At 39.2% G+C, this 15,345-nt stretch overlaps 1 protein-coding gene across 1 annotated transcript; it reads left to right on the forward strand.

The window, feature by feature from the left end:
- The first annotated feature begins 466 nt into the window (after positions 1 to 466).
- On the forward strand, positions 467 to 8,012 carry barhl1b (BarH-like homeobox 1b). Its single transcript, XM_072662234.1, has 3 exons — positions 467 to 914; positions 4,310 to 4,532; positions 7,371 to 8,012. The coding sequence occupies exons 1-3, from the start codon at positions 467 to 469 to the stop codon at positions 7,675 to 7,677; spliced, it is 978 nt and encodes a 325-aa protein (XP_072518335.1). The 3' UTR covers positions 7,678 to 8,012.
- The last annotated feature ends 7,333 nt before the right edge of the window (positions 8,013 to 15,345 follow it).

Genomic DNA, 15,345 nt, shown 5'->3' on the forward strand with positions numbered 1-15,345 from the left:
ATGTAAAACTTAAAAAAAAAAAAAAAAAAAAGGACAAAAGGAAGAACTTCCAAACCCCTGGATGAACAGCATCTTTCAGCACCTGTTTGGGATTTTCCACCTGGATGGACCTCGATTTAACCCCAGTTTTTATGACTGATTGTGGCTTTTTGTAATTTATTTTTTTTCTATTTTTTTTTATTAATTTATTTGTTTTATTATTTGTATTATTGTATTATTTATTAATTTATTATTACTAATATTTATCCATGCTAGCGTTTTATTTTTAGTTGACTTTTTTATTATTTTGTAAATAATTTTTATTTTGTTTTTAAACCCTCAGCTTTTATTATTTAATTATTTTTATTATTATTATTATTATTATTACTACTTTAGCACGCGCCCTCCCCTCCAGACAAGACCTCCCTCACTCTCCAAACTCCTCCAGTTCTCCTCGGATGAGCCCCTGATCTCGGGCCTGTTGGTGATGGAGGCGCCCGGCGCTTCGGGCTCCGCTTTCGGTATTGACTCTTTGCTGTCCCGCGGCCCCCCGGCGCTGCTGGACGGAGAGGCCGAGGGGGCAGCAGCAGTGGTCGGAGGAGGCGGTGGAGGAGGTGGAGGTGTAGGTGGTTGCTGCTCCTCTTCGCCGCTGGAGCTGAGTCCAGGCTCTGATGTCGACCGGGACCCTGAGCGGGACAGCAGCGCATGCTCCTCGCCCCCCTCCCCACGCCGGCCGCTCCTCGGGCTGCCCGGAGCTCCTCCGCGCACCGTCACCTCCTCCTTCCTCATCAGAGACATACTGGCGGACTGCAAACCTCTGGCTGCGTGCGCGCCTTACAGCACCGCGCAGCACGAGCCGGGCAGGACCGCGAGCAAGGATGACTTCATACTGGACAAGATCCACAGCAACTCGTCCTCAGACAGCGAGTATAAAGGTAATATAATTACAGTCCAGTACTTCAATGATCTGGATGTATTGAGCGCCACGGAGGACTGAGATCACTAACGAACAGTTTCTCAACAAAGTTATATTTAATAACATGAACTATAACATCATTCCCAAGACAGAGAGCTTAACACACAACCCGTAATAACCTACAGATAAAAGAGGAAATTTATAAAAGAGGATCAAGAACGGAGAGAAATTAACAGTGAACTTAATTGTGGTTTTAATTAACTGCAATTAAAACTATTGGCTAACGAACCTGGACACATTATAATATACATGTAAATCTGCTTATTTTTAATAACAAATGATGTGTAGTGTTCAGTCCATTTTAATCCCAGATTATAGTCATCTGAACGCCACTGAATACATAGGTAAGCAGGAGAAAACACATCCCAATTCATTACTATTATTATTATTATTATTATTATTATTATTATTACAGTTGTACAGTACAGGAAGAAATGAGGATTATAGGAATAGGAAGGGACTGAAAAAGCTTCTCCAGTCTCTTTAGATGAGAGTGATAATATTTCCCATCCTGCCCAGTTTATTTCTGCTTAACACTGATTTTAATAACACACACACACATTCACACCAGGACTTAAAAAAATCAAATCAGTGGAAAAAATATTTTTTACACTCAGGATATTATTATTATTATTATTATTATTATTATTATTATTATTATAACTAAGTAATGTATTAATTCATTTATCTTTGCTAATTATTTGTATTATATTGTAATTACATGTTATTATATATTATATATAATACATATAAATTATTATAATATATATTAATTACATTATTGGTTACTTGATTGAGCTGGAGAAAGTTATTCACTACAATGTTTCTAATTTTCTGTTATATATTTCTACTATATAGTTATAGAGTACCATCTTTCTTTTCTATTGTAATAGTGGGTATATAAAAATACATATATACTCCCCCTGTTAAAATAATAATATATATAAATATATATATTTGAGATAATACCAAATGTTTTATAATAAGATAAGACATAATTATAATAAGATAGGATAAATAGAGCACACATTTCCTAAGCAGGGGGGTAAATAGGTAAAGAACAATTTAACAGCTGCACCTTAAAAGTGTAAAACCTTTACAAGGTGTGATTATTCTCGTTCTTCATCCTCAGTGATGATGATGATGGTATTTGTTGTTGTTGAATGATTAGTCATGTTACTTCTATTAGCCTTACATTATTATGAGGCTACTAATAGGCTAACACTGTTGTTAGTGGCATCAACATAATGTAGACATGTAGGCTAAACACACACACACACACACACACACACACACACACACACACACACACACACACACACACACACACACACATCATGATCATGCTCAGTGTAAACCCAACCACCAAACAACAATGGTTCCTTAATTATTGTTGGCTTCTTTGAAAAATCTTTAAGCAGTACTGAACCTTTAGAAGGTTCTTCACACAAACACGAGGTCTTTAAACAGTCACTTCTTGAACGTCCTTTAGAGAACATGGTAGTTCTTCTATGGCATGACTCAGAGAAGAGCTGAGGAGAGGGTGATCAGAACGAAGCTCAGCGCGTCCACAGCGCTGTAAAGAGTATGTGAACGTGTGTAAGAGTGTGCTTGACAGTGTGTGAGAACGTATGAGTAAAAATGTGTGTGTGTGTGTGTGTGTGAGAGAGAGTGTAGTAGTTTATATGCGACAGCATATGAGAGAGAGAGTGTGTGTGTGAGTGTATATATTTGGGGGAGTGGGTGCAGTTGTCCCAGTGCTGTTCAGATTTGAGGGGCTCCGTCCCCCTGTGGCTCAATTAGGCGGATTATCTGCTCCTCAGCTCCACTCTCTGACCAGCCTCACACACCACAGCTCATTGAAACACAGCCTCTCCTTCTCTCACTCTCACACACACACACACATACATAACACACACCACAACTCAGAGAAAAATAAGCATTTCAACTCAGTCCAGAGAAACTAGTCTCACAGACCATGAGAGGGGTCTTACACAGCTCAGCACAGAGGAACCCAGCTTCACTTATAGTGAGAGGGGTCTTACACAGCTCTGCACAGAGGAACCCAGCTTCACTTATAGTAAGAGGGGTCTTACACAGCTCTGCACAGAGGAACCCAGCTTTACTTATAGTGAGAGGGGTCTTACACAGCTCTGCACAGAGGAACCCAGCCTCACAGACAGTGAAAGGGGTCTTATACAGCTCAGCACAGGGAAACACAGCTTCACACTCAGCTAGAGGGGTCATACACAGCTCTGCACAGGAAAACACAGCTTCACACTCAGCTAGAGGGGTCTTACACAGCTCTGCACAGGGAAACACAGCTTCACACTCAGCTAGAGGGGTCTTACACAGCTCTGCACAGGGAAACACAGCTTCACACTCAGCTAGAGGGGTCTTACACAGCTCTGCACAGGGAAACACAGCTTCACACTCAGCTAGAGGGGTCTTACACAGCTCTGCACAGGGAAACACAGCTTCACACTCAGCTAGAGGGGTCTTACACAGCTCTGCACAGGGAAACACAGCTTCACACTCAGCTAGAGGGGTCTTACACAGCTCTGCACAGGGAAACACAGCTTCACACACAGTGAGAGGGGTCTTACACAGCTCTGCACAGGGAAACACAGCTTCACACTCAGCTAGAGGGGTCTTACACAGCTCTGCACAGGGAAACACAGCTTCACAGAGAGAGCGAGAAAGAGGAGGATGAGGAGAAGGAGGAGAGAGAGCAGCACAGCACAGAGAAGCAGAGGAGAGAGCAGCTCAGAGAAACACAGCCTCACAGAGAGGAGCAGGAGGTCTACACAGAGAACTAGCTCATCTCTCTCTCTCTCTCTCTCTCTCTCTCTCTCTCTATCTGTTTCTCTGTCTCACTCTCTCACACACACCCTTAAGCACCATGGCTCACAGAGTCTGCGTTCACATTCTTAAAATGAACACAGAGAACAGAGATAGCAGCGATGCACTGACCCACATCTGTCTTAGTGTTGATGATGCAAAAACAGTCACGTGACATTGTCTGATTCAACACTGACACTCATACTGAGTAACATATATGTAGAAGAGTCTGAAGTTCATTAATTATGTAAGAGTCTTTCAATTTCAGATGCATTGAATTTGAATGTGTTTGTAATTTATGGAATTTATGCAAATTTCCATCAAGTTTGAAAACAACTGCAATGAAGCAAATGTTAAAGATGACGGTAAATGTGCTGTGTCTATTTTTTTAATTATTTACTGTTATTATTTATTATGTTTGGTGTGCTTTATTGCCATGACAATTTAGATTTTATATATATATATATATAGTCTGTCTGTTTCCTCACCCTGCTCTTCACCGTGTCTCCGCAGTGAAGGACGAGGCAGAGAGGGAGATCTCCAGCAGCAGGGACAGTCCTCAGGTGCGCCTCAAAAAGCCCCGCAAAGCGCGCACGGCCTTCACAGATCACCAGCTTGCGCAGCTCGAGCGCAGCTTTGAGCGACAGAAGTACCTGAGCGTGCAGGACCGCATGGAACTCGCTGCCTCCCTCAACCTGACCGACACACAGGTCAAGACCTGGTACCAGAACCGCAGGTACAGAACCACTGCACACGCTGACGGCATACACTCGGGGGTGGGGGTGGGGGGGTCAAAACGCTGGACAGGAAGAGTGTGTGTGTGTTGAAGGGGGGGGGGGGGGGGGTATCTAAACCTCCTATATATTAAATATAAAGATCTTTATATGGGGTCTTTATATTAAAGATCTAATATTAAGACCTTATCCAACTAAAAGTCCATTAAGAATCTGAATACACGCCGTGTGGTCGATTCCAGTCTCTTCAGCAGAGAAGTTCAGATATACAAGATTTTAAATTACTGCAAAATTAAATACATTTATTGGTGCAACATTTTAATCGTGTTTATTTAATGCAGCACTTTTTATAATGAGAAAAAAACTCTGTTTATGAAGTCATCTCATCTCATTGACCCTGTAGTTTAGATCATGATCAGGGTTTGGACTGGACTGAGCGGAGGGCTGCTGCACCTCCTTTACTGAAGCTAACGGTTTGAGTACTGAACCCATTCGATATTAGAGATGTTAAATATAATATAAATATAAATATTAAATATATTTATAGTCTTCTGGCTGCATTTCTTTTAGTCGTTCATTAATTAGTGAAATTTTCACATCATGCAAAAAACAAAAAAAAAACAAAAAAAAAAACAAGAGGCAGAATCACTTCATATCAAATACTGAAATGGAAAGGGAGATACGAGGTTTTTATGTCTGAAGCTACCAAGCGCAGCTATTAATATCCCTATCTGTCATTGAAACTTACGATCAAACGATCATGCTGACGGAAAAGCAGAAACCATGAGAACATAAATAATCAATAATTTTAATTTTTATTGACATTTTTTTCAGTTTTTCTCTTTAAAGAGCACAAAAACGTCTATTTCACACATTTACAAAATGTGTATTTCGTTAGGAAAATGTTGATGTCCAGAAAAATGTTTTACAAAAAAAATATGATACTTTATGACGATTAAATAATAATACATAAATAAGCTAAAAAGGACAGAAAACAGAAGAGTGTTTTAATGTTATGGCTTATTTTGTGAGATTTCAACTGTCCAGTAAATGTCGGGTTCGTTCCTGAAGTGAAATCTGCCCCCGGCTTCAGAGGTGAGGAGAAATCAGGTCCTAATCGCTCGAGACCTGAGAGATGATTTCCACAAACTCTTCCCCTCCACGCGCTTTTGTCCGGCTAAATAATCGCCTAAGAAATAAATACAAAAAACACAACACTTCCCCCCATGAATTATACATCCCCGCATCCCCGCCGCATCAATTATTAACCGCTCTAACTAAACCGTTAGACAATTATTATAATTATGAATTATTAAGAGGCAGACGTGCCTTTTGTCCGTGTTCCCGCAGCTTCGAGCGGGAGCTGCTCAGCGCCTCGGTGCTCTGATCGCTGTGGGGTTTTTATAGGCTGCAGTTTCAGCAAAGTTTGAGACTTTTTTCTCTGGAACTTTGAGACACCAGTGCGCCATATGGCGAGACAACATGGACCTGCCAAGTTCCCGTTTACCCTCCGCTCTGATGGGAAGGGCAAATCTCGACTGGTCTCCCTTCCTCTGCTGTCCGCTTCAGTTATTCCTCCAGTGAACTTTCACAGCAAACTTGAACAGGGGTTGAACTGGCTGCGTTATAATGACCAGTTCACTCACAAACACAGTCTTACAGGATCTTACAGAATCATTTGATACAGGCTTATTTAAACCACCAGTCCCCCAAATCACATTTACTAGACTGTGATGGTGATTACATTGATGTTATTAACGATCAGATTCGGATTTTCAGTGAAGTTGAAAATCAGTGGATACTACAGTACTGCAAATCCTACAAATGAATGCTAGCTACATTAAGTGATTAAAAGCTAATTGCTATTTTATTATATATATATAGTTTATTATATACAAAGCTAATTGCTACTTTAATATTATATAAACATTATATATATAGTTTATTATATATAAGCTATATATTGTATTATATATAAAGCTGATTGCTACTTTAATATTATACAAACATTATATATATATATAGTTTATTATATATAAAGCTAATTGCTACTTTATTATATATAAAATTATATATATATATTTTATTATATATAAGCTATATATTGTATTATATATAAAGCTAATTGCTACTTTAATATTATATAAACATTATATATATATTGTTTATTATATATAAGCTATAAATGTTATTATACATAAAGCTAATTGACACTTTAATATTATATAAACATTATATATATAGTTTATTATATATAAGCTATATATTGTATTATATATAAGCTATATATTGTATTATATATAATGCTAATTTATACTTTAATATTATATAAACATTATATATATATTGTTTATTATATATAAGCTATATATTGTATTATATATAAAGATATTGATACTTTAATATCATATAAACATTATATATATATATATAGTCACTGAATTTTTTTTTTGAAGAAGATTTTATTGCAATTCGTTATGGGTCATTTCTCAAATTTGACACACACACACACACACACACACACACATATATATATAAATCTATATATATGGGTAGAGCTAGGTCAAAAATAATGTAGATTATTGAACATTATTATGTATACCAATGCTGTGACGCAACAAGACCTCGTATCTCCGTGTTTTTTGTGCCATTTTCCACTTTTTGACAATAATATGAATCTGAATTGTTGTCAGATTTCATGGTGAATGGACCAATATAAATGCTCCGAAATGACCCTCTGTAAAATTCCCATTTTCCTCACACAGTTTTTTGCGTGACACTGACGACATTACTATGCATGTATTTACTGACCTCTCCCCTCTCTCCACACCCTGCTGAAGGACGAAGTGGAAGAGGCAGACTGCGGTGGGACTGGAACTGTTGGCCGAGGCAGGGAATTACTCCGCGCTGCAGAGGATGTTCCCCTCGCCCTACTTCTACCCCCAGAGCCTGGTGTCCAACCTGGACCCCGGAGCAGCTCTCTACCTGTACAGAGGAGCCTCGGCACCCCCTCCGGCCCTGCAGCGCCCCCTCGTACCGCGCATCCTTCTACACGGCCTGCAGGGCGGCGCTAGTGAGCCGCCTCCTCCGCCACCTCCTCTACCCCCCTTGTCCGGAGTGCTCCCCAGACCCACCCCGCCACGATGAACTGAGCAGCGTGCGTGGGGCTTTATCTACAAATGAAACAAACACTCAAACCCTGGCAGCTTTGAACTCTAACAACCAGAGACAGGAAAGAACACCAGTCTGAAACTACGGAGATCTATCATAAAGCCACTGTACTTACTCAATGTCAAAGACTCGGTGAACTCACTACCAATGTCAGTCCTAATTTATTTCATTATTTATTTCCCCCTTTGTATTTAAATGATATATTTATATAGCTAGTTTTACTGTTTACGTTCAGGATACAAAGGAAAGTGGTTACAGAGGACGCAATAATAACGACAAAGGGGAAAACACATCAGGGGCATATTATTATTACCATTGCCACATCTTCTTCTTCTTCTTATTATTATTATTGGCTAAGCAGTAATGATAGTTACGCGTCTTGACCATTTACACTACAAGCCCCTGTATCCTGTATATAAACTGTTCAAGCAGTTCCAGCTCTCCATTTTTGCGAGTCAAAACGGAGCACGTATTCTTCAAAGCCTCTCCAACGTACAAAAGGAAAATCGCGATTCGTGTACATATGAATATTTGGTTCAAAGACAAATCTCGTTTTTCTCATCTAGGCTTTCTTTTCGTCCTTTATTCCACACGCGAGGATGATGACCATGAACAGCACTCTAAAAATGTCACTGGCAACGGTCCTGAATTAGATTCCTTTCTAAATCCAGTCAAGGGGAAATAGCAACACGGCCGTTTGGCCGCTCCAGCGGCTTTTACGCGCGGCAACAAAACGCACTGGAGTTGTGAAGACGTTCAGAAGCACTGAAGGAACGAAGGCAGGTCCGAGGCAGAGAGTATACAGAAGATATGCACTGCGAAACCTTTGCTCAAATGCCATAACAGTTACTGTGTAACAAGCGCGCTGGCACGCAGCGAAACGGACGCGCGTGTGTGTGTGTGTGTGAAGGACACATGGCGCGCGTAATGAGCGCGTTCCGGGTGCGTAAAGGACGCGTTAGGTGGGGACGGGTAAGGTGCGCAAAACGGGTGTGTACGGGACGCGTAAAAGGCGCGTAAAAGAAATGCGTAAAAGGCGCAATAGGACATATAACGGCTCCGTAACGGACGCGTAAAGGGCGCAGTGCGGATGCGTAAAACATTAGGGAGTTATGGAGGACGGATAAGGTGCGCAGAACGGCTGTATTAGGGACGCGTACAAGGTGCGTAAAAGACTGCGCCAGGCATGCGTAAAGGCGCAAAGGGACATATAACGGCTGCGTAAAGGGTGCAGGCACTTGGTGGACATTTCAGACATAAATAAATAAATAAATAATAGATAAATACTTTGGTGTCAACCCATGACGAACACCCGCTGACCAGTTGTGGTATAAGGACGGGCTGGGTGTTTTGGTGCACCCCGCCTATTGCCCGGACCCGATGTGTTCGCACAGACATTTGTGCATTTTCTGTATAAAGCCGTTGAAACGATATCTTGTCATTCTTTTGGTGAATGTGTATATGGAGAATATTGATTTGTGAAGTGATTCTCGTATTTCCAGATGACTTTTCTCTTTAGACTCCCCTCCTGTGCTTCAGCGGTATGAACTTTTTTTTTGGGGGGGGGAGAACTCTTACAGCTGCTGATTACGCATGACGGAGGGGGGACTTGAAGTGAGGAGAATTACTTTTATAAATGTGCTAATAAAGATCTTTCACTAAATGACGTGCCATGATGATATGATACAACGTGAAGTGTGGACAGACGCCGAGAGGCCGAGGGAAATCCACTTAAAGAGTGTTTAGGCAGGACAAAATCCAATCAAACCTGACTCTCGCAGAGCAGCACCACGGGCATGACCGTGCGTAATGCCTCAAGTATTGAAACTCTTAGGTTTAGTTAAAGGGATTAATCACAAGAGCACTTGACGCGTCTCTGCCTCTCTGTTTTCTGTTCGTCTGGTTTATTTTCCTGCATGAAAGAAAGAGGAGTCTAAATCTGGTCTAAATCTGGAAGCATAGTTCAGAGCTGCGACTTTAACACGACTGTAAATCTTAATTAATTGGCTGATCTCTCAAACCAAAAGCTGTATTTCTGATGGATGGGAGAGTGGGTGTCAGCTGCTGAAGGGCGAGGATGGTTTGGAGTCCATCCCTGAGAGATTAGACTCAAGCAACTGGGGAGGAAATGATCATCAAAATCTCACAAACAAAATAATAAAATAAAATACAAAAATAATAGAAAAAACAGGTCATTTTCTGAAGAGGTTTCATGACTGGAAAACAAGCATGATATTTCAAGTGTATCCTTATTATTGAGGAATGAAAGCATATCGTCGCTTCCAAGCAAAACCCACCTCAAGTTCACTTCTTGACTATTTGAATATGTCAGTTTTTTCTTTACATTGCATATCTAATTTGAATGAATTGGCCAATAGAAATGCTCCAAATGACTTGGATTTATTTATTTATTTATTTATTTATTTTTTGCCTTGACTTTCACTGAAAATTAAGCCGTTATTTTTTCATTGGACATAGTCAGTTTATGCGTGATATTTTAAATGGAAAAATAATAATAATTGGAAGTAGAAACCAGCCTTAGACTTTTTTTTATTATTTAGGAATTTCTTAGAAAACAACAATAAAAAAACCCTCCAAATCCACCGAACTCCAAAAATTACGCTTCAGAAAATTCTATTAGTGCAAAAAAATATGTTTGAATAATTTTTCAACACGACTGTCAGACACTTTGCTCAAAGCCTGCACTATTTGGTTAGCATGGTGGATTTAATTTGTCAAACCTAAAAAAAAAAGAAAGGGAGAAAAACGTTAGAAGTTAATAAGGAGGTGCGAGGCAGAAGGGAGAGCCTTCGCCAGCGTTAACCTTTCCGAGACTTTCAGGAGGCTTTACACAGCGAGCAGCCAGCGGCAGGAACTTAATTCAGCCACTCAGGCTTTAAAGTTGAACTCCTCTCTTTCTTATTAATAGATTAGACCACAAATATCACTCTAATCAGGGGCCGGGAATGGAGCAGCGCGAGCGGGGCTTTAAACACTATCTCATAGTGCACGTCTGGAAAACGGATGACAACTGACATTTACAGCAGGAGAGTGGACACACACACTGTCACACACTCATACACACACACACACACTTGTGCCATTTTGCACTGTATACCCCGCACAGTATCAGCACTCATCATTGCGTTTCCATAACCAACACGTGGATGAAATATTAATGGTCACCAGAGTGTGTAATTGTTTTAAGTGCCCTAAATGATCCCATTTGGAAAATGGCATTTGTTTCCATCCCCCTTGTTTCCCCATGCGCGGTGCTGCTCGCCTGCTCGCTGCCAAGAGGCTCCAGCAGCTGGTCAGCGGGCCGGAGGGGGGCAGTTGGTGGGAAGAGAAGGAGGAGGGGGGTGGGATGTAGAGGGGCAGCTGCTTAGCGGAGCAGCCCCTCCCCTTTCTCCCCTCTGCGCTTCAAACTGCCCTTAAAGCGCGCTCCGTGTCTGACACGGCCACTGAATGGCCACATTAACGAGCAGACAAAAGGCAGTAATAGCTTTTAATTGAAAGTCGATAACAGGGTGAGCATCGAGCTGCACGTACAGCAGAGCAGATTCAGGCTCGTGGCACTTACTGCATGGCCTCATGCGCTCATTTACAGCCAACAAGCCGAGGCCCAAAAATGTGCCATAATTCCATCAGCATTACGCATGAAATGACAGTCTTGGATAACAAAAAAAAAACATGCCACTGATGATGATGATGATGATGATGATGATGATGATGATGATGGTGGTGGAAAGCAATCCAAGAGCCTCCCCGCTCGTGAAGAGGGACATTCTTGCAGCTGATTGCGAGCAAAGCTCCTCCAGGCTCGTTAAAACACGCACAGGAGGATTTTGCATGTGAAAGAGGGAGGGTTTCTTTTCTTGCTCGTGGTGGGGGTAAATCCCAGGTTCTCCTGCAGGATTGTCCCGGGCCCGGGGTTAATGAAGTGCGGGGCTGAGTGGCGCTGAGCTGCCCAACGCCACCACCCCAACACGGTGGATTAGAGCTCAGGCGAATACAATCTAAACCCAGAGCAGCCTGCGCGCGGAATGAAGAGGCAATCAAAGCGCTGTTTGCCTTCTTATGGAGAGACTGTCTTTTTTTCCTCCCACCCCAAGAGTCTTTTAATTCAACCTCCAGCATTAAAAATACTACATAATAAACCGATGAAGCGCGAGCCATGCCAAGGTGTTAAAATAGCAACGAAAGCAAGACACTGTCTGTGAACATGCAGGTTTAATAAAATACACTGTGCTGTTATGAGTTTATTTTTTAAATAGGTTGGAATATGTAAATTTACAGAGCACAATACTATACAAAAAAAGAGATTTCTGGAGGATTTTGTGAATGAAAGCTCAAAAACATCTTTACAAAAACAATTTAACTAAAACTATTCAAAAAGTATTATTATTAGTCTAATTATTATTATTAAGAGCCCTGTCAACACAAATACAGATGCATACTATATAAAACAAATTTTCATAAGAAACCCCCAATGTTTCCCACAATGTACACAAAGAGAGAAATCTGCATGATCATCAAGTTATATAAATAAACAAGCTATAGTATGAAACAAATGAATTATACCAGTAAACAGGGTATAGTATATAAAACAAACACGTTAGATCAGTAAACAGGCAGTAGCACATAAACAAGTTAGACCAATAATCATGTTATAGTATATAAAACAAAAAAACTAAATAGCCAGACTGGGTATGAACAAACTGTGCATAGTATATATATATATAACAGTAAACAGGATATAGTACATAAAACAAACAAGCTATGTCAATAATCAGACTAGACTATGTAAAAATAAACAACTTACTTCAATACTTTGGCTTTAGTATATAAAACAATATATGTATACCAGTAAAAGAGGCTATGGTACTAAAGCAAACCAGTTAACTCAATAATCAAGCGATGGTGCATAAAACAAACATGTTATACCAATAATCAGGCTAGAATATATAACACAAATGATTTAAACCAATAATCAGAATAGAATATATAACACAAATAATGTATACCAATAATCAGACTAGAATATATAACACAAATATTTTAAACCAATAATCAGAATAGAATATATAACACAAATTATGTATACCAATAATCAGACTAGAATATATAACACAAATAATTTAAACCAATAATCAGAATAGAATATATAACACAAATAATGTATACCAATAATCAGACTAGAATATATAACACAAATATTTTAAACCAATAATCAGAATAGAATATATAACACAAATAATGTATAGCAATATTTATGCTAGAATATATAACACAATTGGTAATGATAATCAGGCTAGAGGTTATAACACAAATAATGTATACCAATAATCGGCCTAGAATATGTAAAACAACTTAAATTAAACCAATAATTAGGCTAGAATACACAGCACAAAATGCATACCATTAATCAGGCTAGATTATACAACACAAATAATTTAAACCAATAATTAGGATAGAATATACAACACTAATCATTTAAACCAATAATCAGGCTAGAATATATAATACAAATGAGTTATATAAATAATCAAGCTAGCGTATGTAAATTGAACAAGTTTAATCAGTGAACAGGCTGTATGGTATATAATAAAAGAATTATATAAATCAACACACTTTGGTTTATAATCATATAAAGCAAATATGCTGTATTAATAAGCAGGGAGCATTATGTAAAGTAAACAAGTAAATAAGTCAGGCAAGTTATATCAGTAAAGGCTGTATTGTATATAATAAATTAATTATATTAATACACACATTTTGTTTTATAATTATATAAAGCAAATACGCCGTATATAAGAAAGTAAATAAGTCATGCAAGTTATATCAGTAAACAAGCTGTATTACATTAAATACTGCCAAAATGTTTGTGTGAAAAATGGCTGTGTGAATGCAGGGCAGACATCAGGTCAGGGGCACTTAGACTGGGTTGAGGGTGGGGTTAGGGTTGGGTTAGAGACACCTGCAGAAGCACAATGACCTTACTGACCTGGGGCAAGGTGGCCGGGACAGCATCGCTGCACCCGCACTCACACATACAAGCGCACGTCCTCTATTTCTCTCCAGACTTTACATGAAGGAGAATGGGTAATTGGAAAGGCAGCGGGGAGGAATGAGGAGGTAAATAGCCTATGCTGGAGAAGCACATACAGCAAATCACCAGAATCAGGAAAACACAGACAGACGCATTTAGAGTGGAGGGAGGAGTGGAGGAACAATGGAAAAGAAGTGGTAAGCAGTTCCCATGGCACTGTCCTGGATATCAAATCCAATCCATGCCTGAAGGCATAAGGATGGAGGCGTAAAAAGGCTTGGAGTGGCGTTGGGGAGATAACCCAGTAATCATTTCCCCAATAAAAGCCAAAGCATTCCAAACCTGGGTCAGGGGCGGAGGGATTGACATCCCAATCTCAGCAAATAATGACACTGTTCCTCTCTAAGTCCGAGAGAGGAGAAAGAGAGAGAGAGTGAGCGAGAGGCAAGACAGAAACAGACCATGGACAGATACGAAGCACGATGGTGGACTTGAAAGGAATGAGGGTGAGGATCCCCTCCAGTCAGCACTGCAGGCCTTGTCCCTCACAGCAGGGGAGCATGTAAAAGATACTGGTATTAGGTGACAGGGTGATTATCTAATCAATATGTGTCCGGTGTGGTAGGGTCCAACGCCCCCCCCATTCTCTTTCTTACACACACAGACACACACACACAGGCACTCACATGGATAAGTAAAAGCCATTCCTCCGGGAGTACTTACAATTGCAGACAGAGAGCAGACATGTCTAATGCTAAAGTGACACACAGACACACACACACACACACAAACACACACACACACACACACACACAGAAGAGAGAAGAGGAGAAAGAGAGAAAGAGAGATCTGATCACCAACACTAAGGCCTGTACAGGCAGACAGGGGATAAATTAAGGCAGTTCCTGTTCCATATGTCCCCCTTTGCTCTGTACTGACCTCCACTGGTGGGGATTTGCTGGTTTCTCAAGAACAGTATTAAATATATATTTATCTATTTATTTCTAAACCACATAAACAGTCAAAAAATACTTACAAAAAACAATAGTAAAACATTATTATGATTATTATTATTAGTAGTAGTAAAAGCCAGTGTAATGATGATAACAATGATGAGGGTGATTATTATTACTGTTCATATCAAACATTTTTATAAGAAATTGGTGAGATTATTATTATTATTATTATTATTATTATTATTATTATCATAGAAAACCATTGAAATTATTATTATTATTATTATTATTATTATTATTATTATTATTATTATTATTATTATCATCATCATCATAGAAACCCATTGAGATTAATATTGTGATATACTTTTTTTTCAAAAAGATAAATTATAAATAGTAAACTATATAATATAAATTATGATATGTAAACAATTATAAAAAAATAGAATATAAGTTTACACATACTTATAGTAGCTACAGCAATAAAACAATAACTATAATAGCAATAACAAAAACAATGGCAATACAAATATTAATAATAATAATATAATTTATTATTATCATCATTATTATATCATTATAATTACTATTATTATTGGATGATTTGGATTCAGCTTCAAAGCAATTGTACTGCTA

This window comes from Salminus brasiliensis, chromosome 18 (assembly GCF_030463535.1).
Source record: "Salminus brasiliensis chromosome 18, fSalBra1.hap2, whole genome shotgun sequence".
Taxonomy (NCBI): Eukaryota; Metazoa; Chordata; class Actinopteri; order Characiformes; family Bryconidae; genus Salminus; species Salminus brasiliensis.

Excerpts from the sequence above, each read along its gene's own strand:
- barhl1b (XM_072662234.1), top strand. The coding sequence starts at position 467 with ATGGAGGCGCCCGGCGCTTCGGGCTCCGCTTTCGGTATTGACTCTTTG. Across the intron at positions 915-4,309 it reads CTCAGACAGCGAGTATAAAG|TGAAGGACGAGGCAGAGAGG; the intron begins GTAATATAATTA and ends GTGTCTCCGCAG. Across the intron at positions 4,533-7,370 it reads ACCTGGTACCAGAACCGCAG|GACGAAGTGGAAGAGGCAGA; the intron begins GTACAGAACCAC and ends ACCCTGCTGAAG.